Here is a 27,215-nt window from a genome sequence, read left to right on the forward strand (position 1 = left end):
CACATAGCCTAATTTGTAGTGGGATGTTCCATCAGATTTATTATTTTCAGGCATTTCATTTAATGTCACTTTCAACTTTCATGTTGTTTTTGTACTACTTTCTATTAATTATGGGTTTTAAGTGATTTGCAAATAATTGACTTCCATTTTATTTACATTTTACACTGCATCCTGTCTTGTGTGGTCTGGTCCCTTTGAGTTGTGCATCAGCTGTAATGTAGTATGGTTGTGCACTGGCATGTAGGCATCGCTGGTACACATGGTGTGGAGATGTCGCCAACAATTGGCAATGCAGGCAGCTTATCTTTAAGACATAGACTTAAGGTCAGTCTTACCCTCAAAAAGAAAGTAGAATTGAAATTGCATCTCCAAACAGTTTCTATTACTGTTTTCTATAATTGGCTGTAAGTTTGTAGAAATAAATTTTATCCAGCAATCAAGTTCCAGTTCCAGCAAAAAGTAAATTAACAGAGGCCATCTTCAGTAAGTGATGTAGTCCCTCAGCATTGTACTGCAACACTGCCCTCAGAAATCACTGAAGTAAAAGGTGTTTTTAGCAAAAATATATTTGACTTGCTTTATGGCAAATTAAGTATTTTTGCATAAACCGATACCAGACTCTAAATGCATTTTTGGATTACGCTGTAATTGTGTCACATTGTGCAGCTGGCAAATGCAGCAACAAGAGGTACAACAGGTGCATCTTCATGACCACGCCTCTCCTAAGATGCTTTGCACGCCAGTGCTGTTGTAGACCACACAAGTTTATGGCTGCTGAGACATCAACTTTTGCTGCTGCTACATTTATAGGAATGTAGTAATACATTGCAGAAGGACACAATGACAGATTGAATGAAATCAAAGCAATGAAAGCAAAAGGGTTTAATGTCAGTAATATTCTCTCGATAACAGGCTAAAGGATATTATCCTTTGTCATTTCTTCTTTAGTATCATGTTACCATAATTCGGGAATACATGTTTTAAAAAATTACTGAAAAATCTACACTCTAAATTTCTCTATTCCCACTCCAAGAAATATGCTTAGTTATTACACTTAAATGTGTTTATTCTTCTTCAGTACCTTTTTGTAGACTCCACCAACAACTACCTTTGGAACACTTTTGACTTCTGTAAGACCGTCCAGGGCTTCTCCCTCCCCTTCAAACCAACAGACCTGCTGCTCCACAGCAAAAGATCCAACCTGGTACTCGGCTATGACAGCTCTCACCCATTCAAACAGGTAAAAACTACTATGCGTCTAATTTAAATCCATATAGTCTAGTCACTTTTTGTAAACAGAGGGCAATCAGTTCCATTAACTATAGCGTTAGACTAAATAAAAATGTATGTTAGAATAAGTTAATTCCCATCATATTCTTGTTTGCATTAACTTTATTTCCTTATGATATTTATTAATGATAAATGTGTCAATATAAAATCTGGTCTGGTCTTCTTGTGCTGCTGTGAGCATTTTCAGCCCTTGTCTGATTTAGTACTTGATGCGCAGTGCAAAGTAAACCAAGAGAAGAAACTGTTGGTTTTTGCATGTAAGCTTTTTTTTTTAGCTTCCTTTTCTTGATGTTAAGCACAATAGCATCAAATGGCTCTACAGTGTTGCATGTGCAAGAGCCAAAGTAAAGGAATGAGCTTGACCTACATTTTTACTGTGCACCACCCCCATGTTCTTCTTCTTCTTCTCTCCCCCTCCTCCTCCTCACTCCCTCTCTCCCCTACTGCCTCTGTAGCTGTGGAAATCAGATGACTTTGGGGAGACGTGGGTGTTGATCCAAGAGCATGTGAAGACCTACTTTTGGTAAGACAGCCACTGTCTTGGCTTCCGACAAGTACACTGTGCACTGAAGGGTGTATATACTGTAAGTGATAAATGTTTAAGCTCTGAGCTGCATTAAAGGGCAACTCACAGTTCAGGACTGTCTGGGAAATACCAGTCAAACCAGTGTGACCAGAAACACTGTTGAGCCTGGTGGTTCAAACAACAAGGGCAATATTGTTTACATAAGCATTAAAAATTAATACCGTGAGAAACTATTGTTGCACAGTCACTACAGTTTATTTACAAACTAAAAGTAAAAGTTTTATTACTGCAGTGTAAAAATACTCTATTCCAACAGTCTTACATTGCAAACTTTACTAAAGTGAAAGTACATAATTATTTGCATCATAATATATTTAAAGTACCAAAAGACAAAAAGACTCATTATGCAAAATGATGATGTACTGTGTAAAAAGCAGACTCTCTCCAGCTTCAGACTGTGAGAAGGCTCTTACAGCTGGATTCACATTAGGCAAACTGTCTCCTGGATAGTTTGCCTCCACCTTTGTACTTTACGCTCAGTAGCAGAATGTGGTATAGATGCAAAGTTTCGAGACAACGCAACAGCTGCTTACTCATGGTACAAGTTGTCCAGTTAGATGTAGAGGATGTAAATTAGTGCTTAACACAAAACACCCACAGAACTACATATTAGTGAGAGGCCTGATACTGCCCGCTAGTTTTTATCCTTATATGAGTGTGTGTGTTTATGATGTTTAACTACATCTAACAGAGGGCAAAGATATAAGGCAATGACATGAGGCAACATATCAGTCAGTCTTAATCAGCACTAGTTCTTTGTAGGCAGCTTGGTTATCATCACCCTTAGGGTGTTTATTAAATGTTTATTGGCCTGTGTCCTGCTCTGGCTGCTCGATGCTACATCTTGTCAGGCAGAAAGCACATTGACAGGCAGAGGATGAATGAACACTGTGACTGTGACATGACTTATGAATTCTACTCTAGTCTTTCCAGAGTACTGTAAATTATTTGGATCTATTTCTTATCAGATTTAGTCTCCAGATATGGTGTGAGACACCCAGTTACAGGCTCTGTGTCACGTTCTCACACTGTCCCAAAAGAATCTCATACCAAATAAGAGAAAGCCTTGAAGCAACTCCTTCATGAAAAAATGTAGTCATATAAGAAAAACAAGTCTTATGCATGTAGGACCAAGTCTAAACATTAGACTTAATTTCAAATCTCAGCACCAATATTTTTTTTACCATGTCCTGAGATTATATAAAGATTAAATGAAGGTTGTGGATGCAGTAATTCTCTCTTAATTTCTTTTTGCTTGCCTGACAAGAATTGCTCACTGGACCAGCTATTCCTTTGCTGTACTGGCTGTTTTATGTTGTGTTAGGAAAGTGCTGTTTTTCAAACTTGGCTATATTCCTTTTGCTTCTTTCTCCTTTCAATTCCCACTGGCGTTATTCTGTTTCTTCTTTTATTGTGCTGCTCAGACTCTTGGCATGTTACATAGTCCGAAGTTTGAACACCAGCACAAGCAAATGTGTTTACATTCATGCACCCACAGTGGTATGTCTAGTAACTGAATAGGTCTTTAATCAACCATACCCCCACCCCTATGTGCCAAGGGGTAGGTGATTAAATAGGTGATTTGAGTCAATTCTGTCAGTACAATAGGTTGTATGCAGTATGTATTTCAGTAACAAAGTAATTTGGTAATTTGCGTGCCCCAGATAATTGCCTGCCTTGCCTAATGTTTCAACGATGATGAAATTGCTTTCACACAGATTGCACAGAGCTGAAGGTTGTCCTTTCTGTGACTTTTTGATAAATCTAATCTAAATCTAAAAGTTAAGTTTTGCTTTTTGATGTCACTGATAATTAACTAAGATGATACATGCTTCACCTACCCACACTCACCTACACACGTCATATAATACAGTGAAATCTATCAACAGGAAGCAGTTCTGAGACTATCTGTCTTGATATCTGATAGCCAGGACATCCTTCTTCAAAAACAAAGCACAACAAAACATATTTAGGGCAAACTTTTTGGACTGAAACTCATGTTCAGATACTGTATCTCCTGTGTATGTGTAAGTGGTATAAAAAAAGACAAACTCATTTCAAAGGTGCAGGTGCAAAGACTGTAAACAGATTAAAATGTCCTAAGTGTTATTGTTTGCATATTAAATGTGGGAATTGCTGTAGGTTTAAATAATGTCAGTTGAAATTAAAAAAACTGAAGGCATTCCAGGGTCAGATGTAGCAAAATTGACTTAGATATAATTGTCATAAGTCAAGCGTAAAATAGATAAAATTAGCTAGTAAGCAGGCACAATTTCAGTCCCTGTAGGACACTGGAAGTGGTCAAAGGCAAACAGCTGTACATTCCTAAGTAAGTAAAGCAGTAAAGTTTAATTTGCTGCTAAGAACTGAAAGCAGTTTAACTATGTACTTTTAAGGCAAAAGGAGAAAAAGTGTCAATTGAAGAGTAAAGCTGATTAATATGCTACATTAAGAAGCTATGGAGTACTGTACCTGTGTTTTCTGCCTTTGTTTACCTGCAAATGTACCTGATGCTGATGTGATGAAATGTGTTGAAACTGAAACCAAAATTGCTACAGTCAAAGAACCGGCTCTTAAACAGGGACACTGGCTCCAGAACATAGATGCAGCAATAATCTCCTATTCATTAATGGGACATTGTAAATAACTCCAATCTATGTATGAAACAAAAGAAACTTAAAAAATGCAAACACAGCCTGATAACGTTGATAACGAAATGATAGGTAAACATCAACACTTTACTATAAATCCAATCTTATGATGCTCGTGCTCTCATGACTGAGACAGACTGAAAGGTAAAATCCTCTTTGTATACAGTAAGAAGTACAATTTGCTTTGTCATATGAATTACTGACAATGATACAAATCCCTGACAATTACTGACAATGATACAATTAACGTCATAAAATGGTATCTGATCTTCATCTAAATCAAGAGTATTAACAAATATAATATGTTTAAAATAATAGCACAAAGAATTATGTTCTCTTATGTCTTTACTAAGAACAACCATTAAAAACCTCATAGTGCTAAAAAGTATGTAAACCGTTGGAATAATGACGTCCAGAAAGCTCATTGGAGTCTTGTTGTTTAAATTTAGTTAGGATGTGTGGACTAGAGCTGTTTTGACTGACAAAAACACTGAAACGTTTTCAGTTTGCTTAGCACAAGTAGCACAAGATGCTTATGTTAGCTATGCCTTGCCAAAAGGAGATTTCAGACGATCTAAAATCAAGAATTGTTGATATACATAACCCTGAAAAGGGTTAGAAAGTGATTTTAAAGACTTAAGAAATTCACCAGTCTACAGTTAGGCAAACAATTTACAAATGGAGGCACTGTAACTGTGGATACTCTACTAAGAAGTGGGCGGCCAGTCGAAATCACTTCAAGAGCACGACAAACACTCTTTAATGAGGTAAAGAAGCAACTCTAAGTGACAACCAAAGATTTGAAGGCATCATTGGAACTGGCTAACATCTGTGTTAAGCAGGCATACTGAAAGCATTTTATTTGTAAAATGTAACGGGATTATTTTAAGAGGTCATGTTTGCTTACAATTTTAGATTTTCATGACTTTTTCAGGTCTGTTGCATATAGGATAAGTGTTTTTACTTTCAGATATTTCTCTCTATAATTTCTGTCATCGAATATCTGAACTCATGTGTTTGTTCTGTCAATGTAATAAAAGCTGAGCTGTTGGCAGCTCAGAAAATTGTGAAGTGGAATTATTCTGCAAAAGCATTCTAATTGAATCACAAACAGGACTGGCAGAAAATCAGAAACTGTCACAACAGTGCACAAATAGTGTTTAAAGAGCATTTAGAAGGGCCAGAGATTAATTCAAGGGATGGGACAGAGACAGATCGCGAATAGCCCTCCATGCACTCTCAGCCCAGACAGTGTCAATCAGTTGAACACAGACGTTTTGAAAGAATGCCACAGAGGCAGAGCCAAGCCAAGACACTGGTCTCTCTGTTTAGCTCTTGAGACTCTGGAGGAAAACACACTGATTTGGAAGGCAGACGATAAGACGCGGTGAACCTTCTTAATTCATTCTGTCTGACTCGCCTGTGCCATGGTTTCTGAACACCCTTGCTGTACACTTGTGGCCACAAATAGTTTGGCCATGCTATTTTTTAAGGTTGACACATAGATATTCTTGGTGTGAAAATGCTTCTCTCTGTCAGGCAGTGCTTGTACTGAAGTAACCAGGTTACAGTCGACTTTCTCGAGTAATCCGATTTCTTGTCATGTAAATAGGAAACCTGGTTACCATAATCGGGCTAGGGATTAGAGAAGCCTGATATCCCGAGGTAGATTTCTCCTAACTACAATTACTCTGCCATGTAAATGCGTAACTGGGTTTTTAATCAGGCTTTTTACAAGAGCATATGTGCAGGAAAAAGGATTCTGACACCTCTCAATCAACTGAGAAGTGTGTCTTATAAAAGGAGAGATTGTTACACGGAGTGAGCAACCTCTTTTTTTAAATTAAAGTCCATGACGAAGCCAAATAAAACCGAAACCAACAAAAAATGCCCCTTAGACATCTAAATAAGTAATATATTTCATGATGAATGTTTTTATGCAGACAGTTTGTGCTGTAAATATAATCACTGTGACTGTCTGTGTGTCTCTCTCACAGTACTGTCTGTCATCTCCGACACGTAAAAAGAAAAGTCAGTAAGCGTATTTTCTGTCTCTATAAAGCTGAAATCTGTGGACCAGACTTCCAAAATCCGCCCAGGGCAAAGGAGAAATCAGGTTACTCTTTTTCTGCATGTATACTCGGATTTCCAGTATTCAGGCTTTTGAGTGCATATAAACTTGAAACGTGGTTTCTCTCAGTAACCTGGTTACTTGAGTGAAACTTGAAAATGTTGAGTAAAGTTCTCCAGCTGGTGTGATTTTTTTATATGTAAAATCTAAAGGGAAACACACTGGATAGCAGGATATGCTCGATACCATTCCATGGCAAACTAGATATCGTTGCAGGGCAAAAGAAGGACACAACACTGTGATGTGATTGGCTGTAAGATGTGTATTGTATTTGTTGTAGTTTCTATGAATGTACATGACGTAGGGTTGGTACAACTACAACAATTGTTATTTCTCATGCATCCCAGTGCAACATAGAGCAGAACATGGTGAGAATGGGTAGCGGCATTACTGTGCAGTTTTTTTTTTTGTCACACATGAGATCTTTGAGAGGTCTTCTATGTTTTACAATCTCAGGAACTTTGTGCTGTTAACCATCTGTATGGTGGTGTCATTGGAGAATTGTCAGTGTGCCTCCCTCTGATTTTGGGTGGGGGATGGTCTTCAAGCTCCTGCACATTATTTAGCCTGTCAGGTCATGGGCAGACACTGTTTATTGCAAATCGGAGGGAGACTTCCGCAAATAATCATAGAAAGGCCAGACTATGATTTGTTTCTTGAATTGTTTGGATAGTTTGCAGACCTCAGGAAATAGGTCTACACTCTAGGATAAATGTCACTTATAAATATTTTTATCTGGGCATAATTAAAAGGCACAGTGTTGGCTAAAATGAACATGATGAGAATCTAGTCCTACTGAACTCTAATGTGATTGGTCTCAGCCTGCTGGTGCTGCAGCCCTGCTCTCTTCCACAGCTGGTTTCAACAGTACAGCATTGTGCTGCATAGGAGAGTGTGGACAGTGTGTCAATGTGAAAAAAATAATTTGGCCACACCTGTGAGTGACTCTAAATTCAGAATCTGTGGTTCAAATACTGAGGTTAACAAAATGTGCTCATCTCCAACCACGTATATTGGCAAATAACAAATTACTGTTTGTACCAGTACACACATTATAATGACAAACATTGTGAACAGCAGCATTTCAGCTATCATGAACATCAATTCTTTAGGTTGATTGATAATCCACAATCAGTGCCTGTAGATAGCCAAAGATTGTTTATGAGAGAAGACTCACCACGATGTAACACTGCTGCTCAGGCTCGTGAACTGGCTTAACTGTAGAGCAGTGGTCACTAATAGGTGGACTGCGGTCCAGGTCCAGACCCAGACTCTATCCCTTCTGGACCTAGAGCTGGAACTGACATATCATTGAGTTTTTAGTCAGTTTTGGTGAGATTACATTTTCTGACATTTTTCTACACTGCTACTAAGCAACAGTCAGGGAGATTCTACCTGTCTCTGATTGGCCAATACTTATTGCCTGCAGTTTAGGCATGAGGACCGAGATTGGCCAAGGTGAGAATGTCAGGCAATCACAGGCAGACTAGGGCAGGCCTTCACGGACAACGTGGAAAACCTGCATTCCGAGTAATGGGTGGAGGGGTTGTTTATATTCGTGCCTACTGGTGTTAGTTACTCATACTAGGATTTTGATATGCAGGAAAAAAAACTTGTTTGTATAAAATACATACAATCTATAAAAAGATCTATAAGTTGTGTTTATGTTAATTGTAATTTCAGGAAGAACTGACTGAATTTGATCTTTTGTCTCACTTCTGACACTTTCATCTTGCTCTCTTATCTCCCATCCTAGGGGTGTAGAACCCTATGACCCACCTACCACAGTGCTGGTCCAGAGACATGAGCCCCAGGGAGTCTCTACCATTATCAGCAGTACTGACTTCTTCCAGACTGAACAGAACCGCAAAGTAATCCTGGAGCAGGTGGACAGTTTTCAGGTCCAAGAAAAATACATGTTCGCCACCACGTCACGGGTAAGAAATGAACTTATTCTGTACTCAAACCCACTTTTTTTTTCTAGTGTATAAAATATTTGACCAAAAAAAGTGGTCAGACATTGTACAAAGAGGAGATAAAAAGATGTGATATATTGCTTAACAGTTTGGATTTCTAAGTCTTGTATCATTGTTGGGAGTCAGTAAGAACAGATAGACATTCAGTCAATATAGTCAGTATATTTATACTATACGCACTACCCCTAATCCATTGTCTAGATTAGGTAAAGAAATTCTAATTCTTATTGTAAATTGGTGAATTATGGCTCCAGGTCAGATGGTTGTACAGTAAATGTTATTGCCTTAAAGTTGAGGGTGAACATTTTGGGATAGATGATTATTTGTTTTCTGACTGAGACTGAGTTATGAAGATGAACACATCATTGTCCATGCACTCAATAGAGAGCTGGATCAACATGAATTATATACCTGCTAGAAATGTTTGGTAAAGAATGATGATTCCTCTTCATGTCCATATAAAGTAAATATGGCAATACAAATGTAAAATAATAAAGCTTGAAAGTAATTGTTGTAGCATTAGGAAGAGGTGTGTGGTTTGTCATTTACTCATTTACTTGGTTTGCTGTTCTCCTTGGTAGGTTCATGTGGTTAGTTTCCAAATCAAATGCCCAATAAGCAAGATTTGGTACTTACCAAATACACAACTAAAAATACACACTGGAAGAAAATCGTGTGTACTCACAGTAACTTCAAGACATGATGTTTGTGGTTCATATGTATTGTTAGAGTTTCAGTGGACAGAACTTTGGGATGGGATTATATAGAGCACTAACTAATTGCAGGCATGCCATTCACATTACCAAGTCAGTGATTCTAAATCTTTTATATTAAATTAAATATGTTAAATCAGGTAAAGGTTAAAAGTGTATTTAAACTGGACCTAGTATATAGAAATGTGATGTAGTATCTGAAACCATCCTTGTAGAAAAGTCTACATTGTAATACAACAAAGTTAGGCGATGGAGTGCGCAGCCGTTTACCTCTTAGTATGAAAGTAGAGCAGATCAGTCTTTGGCAGACAGTAATGTGAAGTGTTGTATGTGTATCATTGTTAGTTTTCTGTCTTTGTGTAGTAGAAGGCTCAGTTAGGCAGCAAACAGACAGACTGCAGAGCAGATGGTGAAAACGGTTTGGATCTCACTTCCTCCCTTGTTTCTCAGGCTGCCTCTGACAGATTTGCTTTCTTCGGCAACGCATGCTGGCTTTGGCTTGGATTGACGGCAGCCTGTAGCTGCAGTGATTTACAAACAGCTGACTGTAAAGAGCAGTTGGCTCAGAACTGATATGATAATTGATATCAGATGATTCTTCATCATAAGTTATTGTACCTACATCAAATCAGGAAGTTACCTGTTCCTGTGTCATACTGCCTGGACTCAAATAAAATGATCTGTATTGTTTGCAAATGTGTTGCCATCTGTTAATGTGGATGCATTATGCATTCAGTGCATTTTACAGTCAGACAGTAGTTGGTAATTGCTAGTAGCTCACATGGTGAAAACGTAAGAGTAAGGCTCATTCCTAGTAGGGGTATGTGGTCCAAAACTAATGTGATCCATATAGATAAAAGTAAACCTTAAAGAAGCTTGTCTGTGCTTTTAATTACTGTGCAGAATGTGAAGCAAGATGTTGCAAAAGAAGTATGTAGGTTTTGCCAGATACAGGACCACCTTGAAACACAAAATGTCTTGTTACTGCAACCTCCCTGTACCCAGTTATACCCTATTTATGAAATACATAAGCCTGGAGCTTTATGAGCAGTCTGGAGGTTTGGTGGATGGCCATCTGCCTCAACTGTTGGGAAAGTTAAGTGAGAAAAGAATAGCAAACAGACAAACGACTAACTTCGTGTTTTCTCTCACTACATCCATAAATCTCCTCCTCCCCTCTAGACCTCCTACCTGGCAGTTCCAACCTCAGAATCAGTTTACCGATATGTTCACAATCTCTCCTCTTCTGGCTGTCTTGAACACCGTTCCTTTTATTCTCCCACCACTGTCCCTGGGCCTTTTGGGAGAGGAATGGAACAGATATAGACTGACATGTCGCAAAGCATCAGCTCTATTAGTCATTTTCTTGCTAGCAAGAAGCTACTAACCCGCTACTGCTACTCATAGACCTATCTATAGCACAGTCACAGTCTAGAATTGCTGCTACCACCTTATATTAGAAATGGAGAGAGAAATGGAGATTCCCTCCTGACAAATTGTATGATCATACACTGGATCAGAGGAGCTCTACACTAGGACTGTCACAATATCGACTTTTGTTGGACCATATCTTGTCCCAGGAATTGACACTTGACTATTTTATGTCATTAGCTGGGGAGAATCAGGAAAGCAATCCAATGCCACCAAACCACACGCTGAAACACTGCTTACACTACGTCTTCACTTTCCTTTTTTATGTAAGGTCCCAGACAAACACTTACACTGCCCTCCAAAAGTAGCTTTACACTAAAAACATTTGGGTTTGACATTAAAAGATTAATATGAGCCTAAAGACAACATCTTAGTTTTTTCAAGTATTTACATCTGGATCCGATACACAACTTAGAAGATAACAACTTTAGTTTGAACCCACCCATTTTTCATATGAGCATAGGTATTGGAACATGTAGACTTAAAATAGATTAGAGTGAATAAGACAGTCAGTTTGGTGTCATCTTTCTTTTAAGTAGCAGACAAAATGTTTCCATAGGCTTCTTCCTTTATTTTGCTGCTGCCATCATGTGTTACATCATCAATTAATTTTACTGAACCTGTCCCAGAAGAAGCCATGCAGTCCAAGCCATGACATTACCTCCAATGTGTTTTACAGATGAGTTTCTATGTTTGGGAACACAAGCAGATGCTTTTTATCTCCAAACTTCAGTCAATCTTTCTCTAAAACCTTGAGGCTCTTTCTCTACATTTTGGCGAATTCCAGCCTGGCCTTCCTGTTCTTCTTGCTAATGAGTGGTTTGCATCTTCTGGTGTAGCTTCTGTACCGTTGTTCATAAAGTCTTCCATGAACAGTAGATTGTGATAGTGGTTTCTTTCTTCTCCGTCACATTCCAAATGTGTATGTTTTACTGGCTATGGCCAGTGTTTTTGAAATGGTTCTGATTCATTTTCCATCTTATCTCACAATTGCTTGTATTTCACCTATAGACAGCTCTCTGGTTTTCATGTTGGTTACAACTCTTAAATATAAATCTAGTCTGAACAGACAAAACCCAAATCTGGAACTGAGCGTAGACATTCAGTGCTATTTATTGTTTAAATAATCAATTTAATAGGGCAACAAAACTCACCTGCCAGTCACATGTTCCAATACTTCTGCTCACATGAAAATTGGGTTGGTTCAAACAAAAGGTGCTATCTTCTAAGTTGTTTATTGGATCCGTATGTAAATATTTGTAAGTGAAAGCTGAAATGTTGATCTTTTATTTCATATTCATATTTTTAAGTCGAACCCAAATGTTTTCAGTCTACAGCAAAATAAATACTTTTGAAGGGGAGTGTATTACAGGTATCAAACTCACTCAGTTCATTCAAATAGGTGTTTTTTGAGTCTTCTGTCAAAGTTACAGTGAATTGCATCATTGTTTGACTGTTGTCCGCACCCATTAATTATTTTTGTCACGTTTTAATAAGCTGTGGCATAAGCAACATATTTGAAGGACCACATACTGTATAATGTTACTCTGAAGGAGAAATGGGGAGATTCTCTATGGTTCAAGCTTTTTGATGAAAGCAGCTGATAAAGATGGTCAGCTACTCTTTGGACGCTCAAGCAGTCGTGTATTATGATTCTTGGACTGGCTTCAATCTTACAAGAAACTGAATCCATGACCATAATCATTAATAGTCATGTAATCACCAGTATGTGTTATATGTTACGACGCTCGACACTTTTAGTGTCATACAGTGTGAAAGCAGTGCCATTTCAATGACCTGTCAGGGTTTAGTGTAAATAACAAAAGAAGGGTAAAAATGCCATGATCTCTGTCTGAAAAAGAGTCTCAACTGAAACCCTAAGTGCACTTTATTCATTAAACCTACTTAAACACATACTATGACCTATCTGTTTACTTTCAGGGAACAACCAGTCACGGCCTTTATACAATCCCCACTTCTGACCAGATGGTTGGAGCTAACGGCAAACATTCACCATCAAGTTTCCCTCTATTGATAATAAACATTTACCACTCACCACTCATTACTTTATTAATTTAAACAGTTTTTGGCACCAAAGTAACTTTTTATGTTGCTCTCCTCTTAGACTTTCACTGGTTTTTGGTCATTATCCACCTAATACCTGTGTGTGCATCTCACTGTCCTGTTTATATGTTCTGCTCTGTCTATTAAGTGGAAAAAGGTTGATTCTTCTACTCTGATCTCTGTTGATTTTTACTCTCTTCTTTCTTTGGCTTGTAGTAATAGGATTAAAATAATGGAATATCACGTGCCTTTGGCAGTGCCAAGCTGCTTAAGCTAAGTAAAAGAGCCAGTAATTGAGACTTTTATCTAACAAATGGGATCATGAGGACTAGAGTGCAAATCAGACCTTAAAGACCCCATCCTCTGGTCCTATCGAGGAGACCCAGGGAAGATAACTGGCTTAGTAGATGTAGTGGGGATGTCGTCAAGGCCCATCCATTCTCTTCTCCCTTCTATCCCAATTATCTGATAGTCATTTTCCTTCTCATTTAGATCACAGATTTCCTGCAAACAAAGTTTGTGACTGACAAAGAGAAAACAGGAAGTGGAGATTGAAGAAGGAGCAATTCATCCCTATCAAAGGGCAGCATACTTTTTAGTGGCTTCTGAAGCTTTTGGTTATATGCGGTTCCTTAGAACAATTCAGTTTAGAAAATCCTGTTTGAGTAAATCGCTAAAGTCAGTAAACAGTACTGTGATTGAGATGAAAGAGAGTTGATCAAATTGCAGATGTGCACATTCTGGGTAATTTTAGTAATTATGTGCATTATGCATAATTCATTGTATTATTAAAAACTTTATCATTATTATAATAAATATGCATCACAAAATCTTATTTGCTGTACATAATTGAAGGAAATTGCTTTTACATACCTTTATAAAAATTTCTGCTTGTTTGAAGATGCCCTGACTTGATGCCTACTCCCAATTCTCACACCAAACCTTTGCCCCTGGGAAGTACAGAAATATCAGAGACAGAAGATGAAGTGTTCCAGTTGCCACAAGCACATTTTTAGATTCTCAGTCATTACGCAGTGCTGGAATTACTTCACTTCAGTGTTTTACTTTGAAACACTGGACGACTCATCTCATATCTAAGTATGGCTGTCCTGAATCTAATTGTCTAATTGTAGTTCTTCTTAAATTTACAATCATTGCATGTCAAACCTCAGGATGCATGAAAACATCTTTGTACCTATTTAGAACCCACTGGTCTGGTGTTTTGCTGCACAGCACAAATCTGCTATCATGCATTTGTGTTTTTTAAAGAATCCCACTTAAATGAAAAAGAACAGAAATACTTAACGTAAAACCATCCACATAAGTACCTGAGCTCCTCTTGAACAGAGAGATTGCAGGTATAAAAGAAATGGCATATTGGCTTTTTGCTTTATTATATGCCCATCTGACTAACAGCATTGCCTGAGGTGCGCTGGGCCAATGAGTCATAAATATGTATAGGCTGGGATAGAGCACAGAGGGAGCCTCATTGCCAAAACTGTAAAGCACGTAAAGGTCTGATAGAATTCAACCTACAGTAGCAGAGTGAAACAGGCAGAAGGCACTTTGGCTCTGAGGTCTGGCCTGTGACATTTTCAGCTTGTTTCAGAGTCACTTCAGGTTCCTTTTGTTATAATAAAATGGCAAAAGAGAGGCAACAGGGAACATGCAGTCTTCCTCTGGGCTAGTCATTAAGAAATGTCACCTTGTAGCTGTTTCCTGTGCAGCAGTGGAGGTCTCTCTTTTTGTCTATTTGGGTTAGAATAGAAGATTAAGAATGCACCTGAATGTTAGTATATGGTGACTTATGTAAATTTAGAAGAAAAAAAAAAAAAAGTGATTCAGCACAAATGCCAAACTATGTAGCTTGTTGTAGAAATTAGCCTTATTCATGCTATGGTCTTTTGACAGGCTGCTATGACATGTCATCATGTTACAGATAATATAGACAGAAGTAATTTTAATTTAGTTTGATTTAATCAAAGTAAACTGGAAATGTTTATAGACAATGGCACTGAGCTGTGGCACGGCACATCTGGCTGTAGATTAATCAACACTATGTACTGCTTTCAAACGCTTTCCCCCTTTTTACAGGGTCACTGAAAAAACATGAAACTGACAAAAGTAATAAATATACTAAAAATGAACTCATTCTAGAATTTGCGCCTGACCAGTTGGCAGCAAAGTCTTGTAGCTACTGAAAATTCACGCTTTTTTCTTCTGTTATATTTTGCTTAATCACTTATGAATATTGCTGTGGGAAGAAGAATCTATACTAGAGATGACCTCCTTTTATTACTACGAAGCAAACAGGAAGTATATTTTTCAGTTCAGTTCAATTTTAATTGTATAGCACCAAATCACAACAGAAGTTATCTCAATGCACCTTGCAGTGTGACATAATTCTTTTTATGTAAGCTGCAGAGGAGATGTCCTGGTCAAAGATAACTCAAGAGATTCATTACAGTATTACTTAAGGCCTGTAGTAACACAGTATGTAACAATATGATTAGCCATCATGTCTCTGAGATTTTTACAACCAAACATTATAACTTCTGTCTAGCCTGAATTTAGGAGTAGAAAATTAAAGGAAATCTAGGTCTTCTTCTATGAAGTTTGATTAATTGATTAGTTTCTTCTGGTTTCACAGCTATAGATAAATATAGCTGCATATCATAGCATAGCAATGGAAATGTCAAGTGTTTCCTAATAATATTGCCCAAGGGGGACATATATAGAGTGAAAACAATTGGCCCAAGCACAACACCCTGTGTAACTCCCTAACTAACGTTTGTGTGCATAGAGGACCCATCATTAACTTGCACATACTGGAATCTATCTGACAGCTAAGATTTAAACCAGCCTAAGAACCTGCACGTTATGTTGGGATTATGTTCTTGGATTTTCCAAGTGAATTCAATACTATCCAACCAATTATCTTTGAGAAAAACGGAGAGAAATGGGGTTGACACCCCACTTGTTTCCTGGACCACTGATTACCTGACAGAAAGGCCACAGTTGGTCAGGCTGGGGAAGTGCATCTCTAGTGAAGTCCTCAGCAGCACTGGGGCTCCACAGGGAACTGTTTTGGCTCCATTCCTGTACACACTGTACACAGCAAATAAAAAAAAAAAGGACAATTCTGAGTTTTGCTACATTCAGAAGTATTCTAATGAAACTGCAATTGTTGCAAGTATTAGGAATGAAAAGAAAATCCTTCATTGACTGGAGTCACAAAAGCCTCCTGCTGAACACTTCTAAAATGGACTTTAGTAGTAGTAGTAGTAGTAGTAGTAGTAGGAGTAGGAGTAGTAGTAGCAGCAAGGCAGTGGATTTTTAAAGGTCTAAATCCCCTCCTCATCCACTCAGCAGTTTTGCTGCAGACATTGAAGTGGTGCCAGCCTACAAATATTTAGGTGTGCACACACAATAAGTTGGACTGGTCACTTCACACAGATGTGCAGTCCCATAACCCTTAAACTTCTGATTATGTGCAACTGTGGTCACAGGAACATCAAGCTACTTGGAGATAGTCTTACAGCCTTTACCTTTAACATGTTTGTCTTGTTTTTCACCCTTTAAATAGATTATATTATTTAATATTTAAAGGTTTGATAGCTGATGCTGGAGTTGCACTAGTTCAGGTAATAAAATGTTGAAAGAATGCGGCAGAAAACCTTTTTTAATGTTTATTTTTCTGCAGCCTGAGTCACTTATCCAATCGTGACTTAGATGTGGAGTATACCCTCAGAAATATTTCTCCAGGGTTGGGATCGGATGACAGATCTCTCCTCCAATTCTGTCACACAGCAGTAGATCAGAGTAAATGTTCAGGCATCCACACACCAAACTGAGATATCCTCAAGTCTTTCACTCTGTCTGCTCTGCATGCTTGCCATTCATAAAAGATCAGAGCCGTTCTTCCTCCAGCAGCCATCCCTCTAATATATTTGTAATGACAGTGAGACTCTCTCTCTCTTTTACAGACACTCTCACACTTCTGTACCCCACTAGGAGTCTTTTCAAGTCTGAACGTTGAACATTTCCTGCCTAAGTCTGTCGCCCATCATGATACTGATACTTAGACAAAGAATCATCATCAGGGCACTCGAGATAACCCCATCTTTTCTCTACATGTCATGTACAACCTCACAGTTCTGTGGAGAGCTCCCTACAGCTTTAATACATATGTGACCGAAGTTCCATCTATGTAGGAGGAACAACTTTTAGAGAGTCTTAAGACGCTTAATCAAAAACTTTAGATCTCTGAAAATTTTTGATCATTGAGACTTGTGCTAGTCTTTTAAGTTTTCGTCCTTCTAAGTTTAAATTTGAATGTGGATTCCAACTTGGAACCTTGAAACAAAAATCACATTCATTGCAGATCGTCTTCTTATCCAAATGGTTTGATGTAAACCATTAATTGTTAAATGAACTGAGCTATCTCTTTGTCCTTTGCCTCTTCAGAAACTGTTTGGCAGCCATGAACCATCATCTGTTCAGCTCTGGGTCTCCTACAACCGCCAGCCAATGAAAGCTGCCCAGTTTAGGACCCGCCATCCGATCACAGTGAGTCCACATTTTATATGTTGAGTAATGATTTGGAAATCATAAATGTATATAAGCTGCTGTAATTGATGCTGGAGATGCCCTGCATAATTAACACTAGCAGCAGCAAAGGTATCCAGGTGGAGGCTGGAGTATTTTATGGTACCACCCTGTACGAGCCAGCCAGACAGTTACCAGATGATTTAAGAAAACTCAAGGCAAAACAGCTTACAAAGTCTTTTTAAACTGTGTTCATTGTGTCCTCAGGTTTATCAGATAGTAGATCAGTGACCTAAAGACAACTTACTCTCTTTTTCTCAACAGGACTTCTACATAGCTGATGCATCTGAGGACCAAGTGTTTGTGTGTGTGAACCACCTGAACAACATCACACACCTCTACATCTCAGACACACAGGGCCTGTCCTTCTCTCTGTCACTGGAGAACGTGCTATATTACAATCCTGAGGGCTCTGGCAGCAATACACTCATCAGGTACTGTACTACACACACATATGGACAAAAATTACTTGACATTTCTCAGAAACCTGTTAGGCTTATTGGTGGCAAAGGTTTAGCGAGAACAATATCACTAGAAGTGAGTAACCCAAATCTATGCCTGGGACAAAATCAATTCAATTCAATTCAGTTTATTTGTATAACGCCAATTCACAACAGAAGTTATCTCAAGGCACTTTACAGTGCAAGGTTTAAGACCTTATAGAGTATAATTGTAGAAAAAATTACATAGAAAATCCAACAATCCCATTTGAGCAAGCTTTAGGCAACAGTGGAGAGGAAAAACTCTCTTTAGAGGAAGAAACCTCCAGCAGAACCAGGCTCATAGTAGGTGGCCATCTGTCTCGACCGGTTAGGGTGAGTAGAAAGAGGAGAGAGAAAAGAACAGCAGGCAACAAAAACAACAACAAGCAGCAAGAACATTGGCAAGGTCAACTGGATTCTGGAGATACCAGCTCCAGGCTGAGGATACCTGCAGAAATTATGTGCAGGACAAAGGCTGCAAACACTTGCTAATCTACTACTATAAGGTCTGAAGTGCGGCTGGATGAAAGGAGAGAGCAATACATGGACCAATGCTGCCTTCTGCCAAAATCCAACAAAAACTGAAAACCTGAAACTGAACTGAAACACAAAATGATATGTAGATGTCTAAATCAGTTACAGCGTTTATTTTATTTATTAACAGTCTTTTCTGTCCCTGTACAGCTAAAATCTGTGAACCAGACATCCTAAATAACCCAAAGGTTGAGGAGAAATCACATTATTAATCTGCTGCACGTAAATTGTAAATTGTGGAAGATTCACTAGGCAGGTCGATTATCGTATTCTGATTTATTTGTTCAATAATAGCCTTATTATCAAAGTAGTAACATGACTCTTTTCAATACAAAGGAGTAGGATTCCAACACAGAGTGTTAGATGTCTGAGCTTCACACACTGCCTCAACATACAGTATATAGACCCTACACTGCTCTGGCTTTAAATCAAGATGTCAGGTGTCATGATTTTCCCACATCTAGCTATTACAAATGTTAAAATTGAAATAATGGTAAACACTGAGCCAGGAGGAAAGACAGCTGCATGTAATTTCTTGTGGGTGGAGAAAGGCAACCTCACAGTAGGCTAGAGAAAAAAGGTATTTTGAGGCAGCACAACACATTAGTCAGGTAAAATCCAGACTTGATATATGGTCTCCAGGATATATATCTCTACTGCTGAGGAAGAAGCACAAGGCTGCACTGAGGTAGGGCCAGGAGATTGGTGAGAATAGGAAGCCAATGGAAGCGAAGAGCATCTGACAAAAACCAAGTGAATATGAGAACGAGTTTGGAAAAACAGGCAAAGTGGGGAAAAAGGCAGCAGCAATGAAAGTAGAGTCAAGAAAGCAGCAGGAGATAGATAGGCCTGTCTTAGCAGTGGAAGAATGCTACAGAGAGTGAGAAAGAGGGTATACTGCAATGTAAATCTTAGTATAGTAGTAATATCCAACAGGGAACTAGAAGCTCCAAACTCAACAGGTAGATACAACATGTAGACATGCATACAGATATGTAGAACTAATTTCAACTTAACAATATTAGTGACTATTTTTACAATCACTTGCTGACAACACTTGACAAACCTAGACTGAAATGAACAAATCACCCACCATTTCAGCAAGTTATTTAATTAGTATTTGCCTGAAGCCTAAAACCCAGTAATGTAAGCTGACACCACTTTACCACAAAGAGCACACGCCTCACCTCATCTCATCTTGTCTGGTCAGTACACCTGGCACCTTACCGATATCCTATAATATGCACGTCACACATGGCACGATGGACGCCAAGCGATAATTGGTTAGGTTTGAGGTAAGCAGCAAACAAGTTGTTTCACAGTGATCACCTAATGTGACTCAGTCACTAAACATTGTACAGTCTGGCAGAAGTTGCTCTGTTGTCAGCAAATATGTTTCCACAACAAATTAGCAGACTCTGCCTACTTATGAAGGCCAATGCATGTGATGTAGTTTGAAGGTTGAGGGAAAAAAAGCCTGTGTTGGAATTGTTTTACTAAGCTGGATTTTGAAGGTCAAGAATCATCTTTGATTCTTAATTGTTCTGGTTATTTTGCATCTTGTGCCTCTACTGAGGCACAGGATGCTACTGAGCATCCAGCATCCGGTGTGGACCTACCTACAGTACAAGTGAAGCACTACCTGCAGCCTTGCCTGTAATTTAGTTGTTCACATAGCAACTAACAGTTTCAACACTGATGATACAAAGGCAAACACAGATGAGCACACAAAAGACAACAAATCTGTAAGGGATACTCCCTGATCATGTAGGGCATCTGTTTTTCAGGTACTTTGCCAATGAGCCTTTTGCAGACCTGCACCGCGTGGAAGGCCTGCGAGGCGTCTACATCGCCACACTCGTCAATGGCTCATTCAGCGAGGAAAACATGCGATCTGTCATCACCTTCGACAAAGGAGGGACATGGGAGCTGCTTCAGCCACCTGCTGCAGACAGCCTGGGAGGAACTGTGGACTGCCAGGTATGCAGTCAAAGCAGTGGTGTCTTCAAGGAAGCTAGTTGTGAATGTAACACTAGAGATTATTTCACAAATTCTTTCAGACATCACTAAGTCTTTAAACCACTATACTTTGTTATTTGTTAAATTGGACACCTCACCATCTATAGCTCACAATAATGTGAAACGTTTCAGGGACTATAGGAACAGGAATAAACAATACTTTTGCAATCATCCAGAATAGTGTTTCGACTTCTGAGTAGGTTGCAGCATCAACTCTTACATATTTTAAATACAACTACGTGGGCAATAAAAATAATGAAATACAGGTTCAAGCAAATGAACAAATCACAGATGTCAGTTTTTTGAACTGTTATGGAAATGGGATTGATATTTATACTGCCAAACAGCCTCTGTACTCTAGGACTGGTACAATGGTGATTCTCTTTTCCTCACCTTCAGCTCAATAAGGGTTGCTCTCTCCACCTGGCCCAGCGGTGGAGTCAACTGTTTAACATCCAGCTGAGGAGGATGACCATTTTATCCAAAGACTCTGCGCCCGGAGTCATCATGGCCACAGGTAACACAATACACAGCAATGTCACTAATAAGAGAATCAAGAAATCCCTCCAGATTAATGTGATGGTGTCAGATTAGTTCAGATCTTCAGTTCAGGATCAAGGACAGCTCAGCATCAGCACTGAATACTATCATATCAGAACTATTCTATTCTATATATTTGAAATAATAATCTAAAGGCCCAAGCTGTATTTTTTTCACTCTATGTATTGACAAGAAAAAAAAGCTAACACCTTTCATTAAAGGAGTTATTATGAGCATCTAAAAGTCAAGCTAGACGGGTGTCATCTATTGGAGGATGGTCTCACTGACAGAGCTGAAGTCAGGCAAGCTTGTGTTATTTTCTTCCTCTAAATTTGTTCTAAACAGGAAACAAGCTTTCAAGTCTACTTCTGTTCAATCAGCATTTCTGTCTTTATGCATTCTGCTTCCTGTATAGTGCAAAAAACAGGAAATGCTCTCACCTTGTGATATAACCGCAAGGAACTTTAAATTGAATGTGTCACTGTTTGGAAGAAGGTGTACTTCAACGAGAAAATGTTGCATGTTCTGTTTTTCTGTTCTGCTGCTAAAGCAGAGGTTCCAACTGTGGTCTGAAATTATACTATTACTATTTGCAGTTCACAGCTGGTGGAAAGCATTGATTTGTCCATACTCTTCAGTGTCTAAGAGACTGCTTCACATGCACTCAGCCAATCCCTCGAATTAAATTCTTATTAGATAATGGCCATGGAGAGAGAGAGGAGAGGACTGGCACACACCATTGCAATTCTCTTCGTTATCACTCTCAGACAGATGGGCTAATTATTGCTGTAGCACCCAGCAGGCACTCAACTGGTCAAACACCATCATAAGTACATGCAGGCTTATGCATACTCACACTACACTGACATGTTTACATACACACCAAGATGAATAGACTGTATTGCTCCATACATTTGACTTGTGAATCAGTTACAGATGGTTATTGAGAGAAGGAGTAAGAGACAGGAAACCACATGAATGTCGAGATAAAACATATGAGAACGTCAAAGTATGAGAACATCAAACAAACAGTTGATGTATAAATATGTAAACAGAAGACATCAGACAGAATATATAGTAATAGTTGGTATTGTTTCAAAAAATATTTGAATACTCATAGGGCAACCGTGGATCATTTCACCCGATTCCAGACCACATGTCGGAGTGTCCCTGGACAAGACATTGAACCCTGGAAACTTGGCGCATCAAGGGGGTAGCCTGTCCACAAAGAATTTCCCCAAGGGGATTAATAAAATAAAATAAAAAATAATAATAACTAGCCTTACTCCTTACATGTTGAGCCAAGATGAAAAAATTAGATTAGATTATTTTCTGAATGCCCTAACTGTTCCAAACTGTCTATACAGTACGATGTTGAAGTGCTACTGTAAAACTTAAATTTAATCTTATTACACTTGCTGCCATACACAAAAACAGTACATAATTTTTTTCATTTTAGATTTCTTTTTACTATTATTACCCTAATGGTCATCTGATTTCCAATAACAATGCTCCTCCACTCATCCATCCTCCACTCATAAAATTCTGGAAGCGACACTTCCTCCTACTGAGACACTTTGGCATGAGATTCCACAGAATTGTGTTTAAAGACACTGAATTTTGGAAGAACATATTTGCTGTCAGCACATACACAGTAACAGCAGGTTTGTGCCAGTTTCTTGTCTAAACAATGGTAGATGTGTCTATTGTCTCCCAACTGAGGCTGGTTGTGTGATGATAGTTAATGAAAGTCATTAGCCCATTTGTCTCAGAAACGCAGCGTAATTTATTTTAGAAGTGTTATTACAACCCTTTACAGAGACACAACAACCGTGTTACAGTCATTTTAATCTACGCGTCTTAAGTAATTTACCTTGAAATGAGATTTGATAAACAGGCTAAATGTCTGCAGATGTAAGCAGGTGTGTGTCCACTCTGAAGTGTCAAAGGCAGACACAGCAGACACACTCCATATTTATTGGTTACATATTAACCTTCCACGTGGTTACTGTCTTTTTCCTAAAGAATTTGAAATTTGGGTTTGTTCAAGCTGATACAGCTTTACATTGTCACTGTCATTTGATGTTTCTTTGTGAAGTGCCTGAACAGCTAACTCCTGGTGATCTACCTTTTAAAATATCTATGTACAGTACTGTCAAGGCAAAGTATTTTCTAATAGATACAAAGGCCACATGCATAAATAGATAATATGGTTTGAGTTCTTGAGTTACTCAATTTCCACGTATTTGTATCTGTCAAATCATGAAATCCCTCTTTGTCTGTCTGATGCAGGATCTGTAGGCAGGAACTTGGCCAACAAACCCAATGTGTATGTATCCAGCAGTGCTGGAGCGCGGTGGAGAGAGGTCAGTGCAAAAACTGAAATCTCACTAACAGTTTCTCTATAAAATGTTGCAATCAATTCCATTTCAGTGCAGACAAATTAAATCAAGCATGACAGAGGTATCTGCTCTCCAGTGACTAGATTGACTTATTTTCATATACATTTTAATTTTAGGACTCATCAGGTCATATTTTTTGTTTAGATTGTACGCACTATATGTGAGAGTTCTGGCAGCCTCGCCCAAATCACTATTAACAAATGACCAGTCCTATAATTTCTTGAAAAATGATCTGCCCCCAAATGAAAGATGTAATTGTCTAATACTTTAACACAATACAATTTCTTAGTAAAAGTTGAAACTGGAAGGTTGAAACATAAATGTATCTCTTCAGTCTAATTGTGTCCTTCAGGCCTTTCTATATAATCAAACCCACTTTTCTGCCTTTGCTGACTCAGGTCAGGTCACAGATAAAAATGTTTTCATCTGTTATCCTCATCCTCAGTATATTGTGATTATTTACTATCCATTTTTCCTGTAATCCAGGCCCTAGCAGGCCCTTATTTCTACACATGGGGTGACCATGGTGGTATCCTGATGGCTATAGCACAAGGAGGCCCCACCACACACCTCAAGTAAGTCTGAATGACCTGTAAATATTCTCACAATGAAGAAGTTTAGGAGCAAAATTTAAACACAGTCGTATGTCAAAGCATCCCGATAAAAAAACTCCACAAATTCAGTTATTATGAACTTAGGAGGATCTTCTTTCTAGCCTGGTTTTCAACTTGAGGAAGTCTGGGAAGTGAAACACAAAACCGGCACCCGCCCTAGTGTATGTGTTCATTAGCCAGCAGGAGCAGACTGTATGAATGTAAAGCAACTTGTTACACAAAGCTGTGCATCTCTGTGCCAACAGCAGCACTGTAAGCTAATTATATTTATGTTCAGGTGATACATTTATGTGAAAACAGCTGACCATGGCAAGTTCTTTCACCCTGGTTACTCAGTAACCCTGTTTTGCTTTGATGCACACAAATCTCATTAGAACTGTTAAATAGTTTCTTTTATTGGTCCTAAATTAAAGAAAAGATAAAGATTTGCTACATCTATGCAACATGAAAACAAGTGACATCTCAAAAAACTGCTCATTGTTGATCATATCTCTGTCAGGTTCAGCACCAATGAAGGTGAGACTTGGAACGACTTTACATTCTCAGACAGAGAAGTGTACGTCTACCAGCTGCTGACGGAGCCTGGAGAGAAGAGCACTGTTTTCACCATCTTCGGCTCCTACGCCGACCAGAAACACAGCTGGCTCATCCTGCAGGTCAACACCTCTGATGTTCTAGGTAGGTTGGAGAGTATGATCTTATGTTAGAGATCCACTCTTAACAACAACAGCTATGATCAGTAGCAAAATAAGAAGAAAAGATGCAGTGTTAGGTTAAAGAGAGTAACATGAACTAGTGTTCCTAGTTGCTACGTAACCTGCTAATCACGCAGCAGCTCGACCTAACAGAGCCTCAAACTAGCTATTTGTTCAGATTCGCTGGGATAACCATTCAGAGTTAGATGTCTTTACAACAATAAAGAAAGTAAATTGTGAAATGTAAAATATCCTTTAAGAAGGCATCGTTAGCATAAGTCCTGTACCAGTTTAGTAGAGTAAAAAAGGAGTGAAATCATTACTGTGCAGAAATCCGTTACTTTGTTAAAATTGGGAAAGCATCAGACAATAGTTTTTCTCTCGTTCTTTCCTCAGGTGTGCCGTGTTCTGAGGCTGACTATAAGCGCTGGTCTCCATCAGATGAGCATGGCAACGAGTGTCTGTTGGGCAGAGAGATAACGTTTAAGAGAAGAGCTCCTCACGCTACATGCTTTAACGGAGAAGACTTTGACCGGCCCATCACTGTCTCCAACTGCTCCTGCACACGCCAGGACTATGAATGGTTAGGGAGCCTCACATGCACAAAGCATTGAGATTCGTCATATCACTCCCCATTTCATCTGTGTTATTGTTGTGTGTTCGTACATACAATTAAAGAAAGGTTCGGCTCAGGTTAGATTCTATGGATTTCACAAAGAAACACTGCATTTTTGCAAACAAAGGCCTCCGGACATTGCCAAAATGAGGCAAATTCTCTCACCACCATAGTAGCTAAGAAGAAATAAGAGCTTCTGGAGTGCGCATCACAAATCATAATGGCCTGTTTTGAAAAGTCTCGCCTTTTATCAGAATGCATTAACTGGCTCTGTTTTCCTTTTTTTCTTGGCCTTCCTCCTTCCAGTGACTATGGCTTCAAACTGAGTGAGGACCTGTCTCTGCAGGTGTGTGTGCCTGACCCTGAGTTTTTAGGTGACCTCTATGCTCCTCCAGTTCCCTGTCCTGTCGGTACCAGCTACCGCCGCAGCAAAGGGTAAGCTGCTATCATCTGACTTACTTACTGAACAGTAACAAGGTGCAAACCTGGATTTGTTTTAGTGGTTTATTAACACAATATCTGCTAAACTGTCACAATGAGACTGGTTGGTTTACTTTGGGGATTTTAATTTTCTGATTTTTAATAAATCATCCCAAAAAATTCTGAAAACATTTCCACTCTGTCATTACACTAATGTGCAAGTTGCACATAATTTTGTCTAAAAAGTGAAGCAGTCTAAATACTTACTATACAGTACTGTGGTACAGTGGTGACTACACTGTCACTTCATGTATTTGGTGAGAGCACCACCAAGTGTCCAACATAGAAAAAAAAAATCTGTTTGTCCTACAGCTACAGGAAGGTACCGGGGGACAGCTGTAATGGAGGAGATGTGGAGTCCAGGCTAAATGGAGAGATGTTGCCGTGTCCTGTCGGAGGTAACTGGTATTAATTGGAATTATGCCAGTACCTTTCACACAAACAGTATCTTGGTATGCAATTTGAAAGTGTCTCATCAGTCATGTCTTCTTTATTTTTGCAGAGAGTAATGAGTTCATCCTGTATGCGGTGAGAAATGCCATCCATCGGTACGACCTGGCCACAGGCACAGACCAGGCCCTTCCTCTGGCCGGCCTCAGGGAGGCTGTGGCTCTGGACTTTGACTACGACAGGAACTGCCTGTACTGGGCTGATATCTCACTGGACACCATACAGGTTCGGAGATCAGAACAGATCTTTGGCTCAGATTTTGATTATAGTCCAAGCACAATGTGAACTCAGGAGGAGCTTTTTTATTACACACAGTTTGGCTAGAATTTCGTCCTCCTTAACTGGATCTTTTGCTCACTTGAGAAACAAACAAAGCTGTTAGACATTATGCACCATACTCCTCTTATTTGTGTTTTCGTATTTCTCCCAGTATTCCACGTGTTGACTGTCTCCCTCTTTCCTTGCAGCGTCTCTGTCTGAACGGCAGTACAGGTCAGGAGGTTGTAGTGAGAAAAGACCTCCAGAATGTGGAGGCCCTGACCTTTGACCCTATCAGTAAACTGCTCTACTGGGTTGATGCTGGAGCACAGAAGATTGAGGTATAGTGTAGTGTATGTGTGTGGTTCATGAATGTGCATGACACTGTTCAAAGATGGGAAGAACATAGGCCTCAGGACACAACCAGCCTAGTGACATTTACTGCTGAAGCCACATCTGAGTTGTTTATTATAAACATGACTTAATTAAGGCAGACTTTACATGCTGTTAAAATGATCCGGTACATTGTCATCTAAATATTGTAGTTGTTTTGAACACATAAAAACTGTTAAAATCTGGCTGTCCACTCTAAAATATCTTAACTCTCATCCAGCTAACTCTATAAAAGCCTGAAGTTTTTTCTTTCATTTTTTTCGGTTTTAAATAAGAAATAAG

The 27,215-nt window shown here is 38.9% G+C and overlaps 1 protein-coding gene and 1 long non-coding RNA gene across 2 annotated transcripts in view; one reads left to right on the plus strand and one right to left on the minus strand.

Moving 5' to 3' along the window:
• Positions 1-27,215, plus strand: part of sorl1 (sortilin-related receptor, L(DLR class) A repeats containing) — a 61,985-nt gene that overhangs the window by 16,982 nt on the left and 17,788 nt on the right. The window contains exons 4-18 of the mRNA XM_026341394.1: positions 1,079-1,240; positions 1,746-1,813; positions 8,415-8,595; positions 17,310-17,411; positions 17,715-17,884; positions 20,254-20,446; positions 20,885-21,002; positions 23,318-23,391; positions 23,914-24,002; positions 24,541-24,719; positions 25,133-25,319; positions 25,659-25,787; positions 26,145-26,230; positions 26,335-26,507; positions 26,750-26,881. Coding sequence (XP_026197179.1) covers positions 1,079-1,240; positions 1,746-1,813; positions 8,415-8,595; positions 17,310-17,411; positions 17,715-17,884; positions 20,254-20,446; positions 20,885-21,002; positions 23,318-23,391; positions 23,914-24,002; positions 24,541-24,719; positions 25,133-25,319; positions 25,659-25,787; positions 26,145-26,230; positions 26,335-26,507; positions 26,750-26,881 — 2,043 coding nt within the window. The remainder of the gene's footprint in view (positions 1-1,078; positions 1,241-1,745; positions 1,814-8,414; positions 8,596-17,309; positions 17,412-17,714; positions 17,885-20,253; positions 20,447-20,884; positions 21,003-23,317; positions 23,392-23,913; positions 24,003-24,540; positions 24,720-25,132; positions 25,320-25,658; positions 25,788-26,144; positions 26,231-26,334; positions 26,508-26,749; positions 26,882-27,215) is intronic.
• On the minus strand, positions 13,094-15,941 carry LOC113149337. Its single transcript, XR_003297572.1, has 3 exons — positions 15,843-15,941; positions 13,716-13,792; positions 13,094-13,365 (listed from the first exon to the last, which is right to left on the minus strand). It is a non-coding gene; the product is annotated as an uncharacterized LOC113149337 (long non-coding RNA).

This window comes from Anabas testudineus, chromosome 13 (genome assembly GCF_900324465.2).
Source record: "Anabas testudineus chromosome 13, fAnaTes1.2, whole genome shotgun sequence".
Lineage (NCBI taxonomy): Eukaryota > Metazoa > Chordata > Actinopteri > Anabantiformes > Anabantidae > Anabas > Anabas testudineus.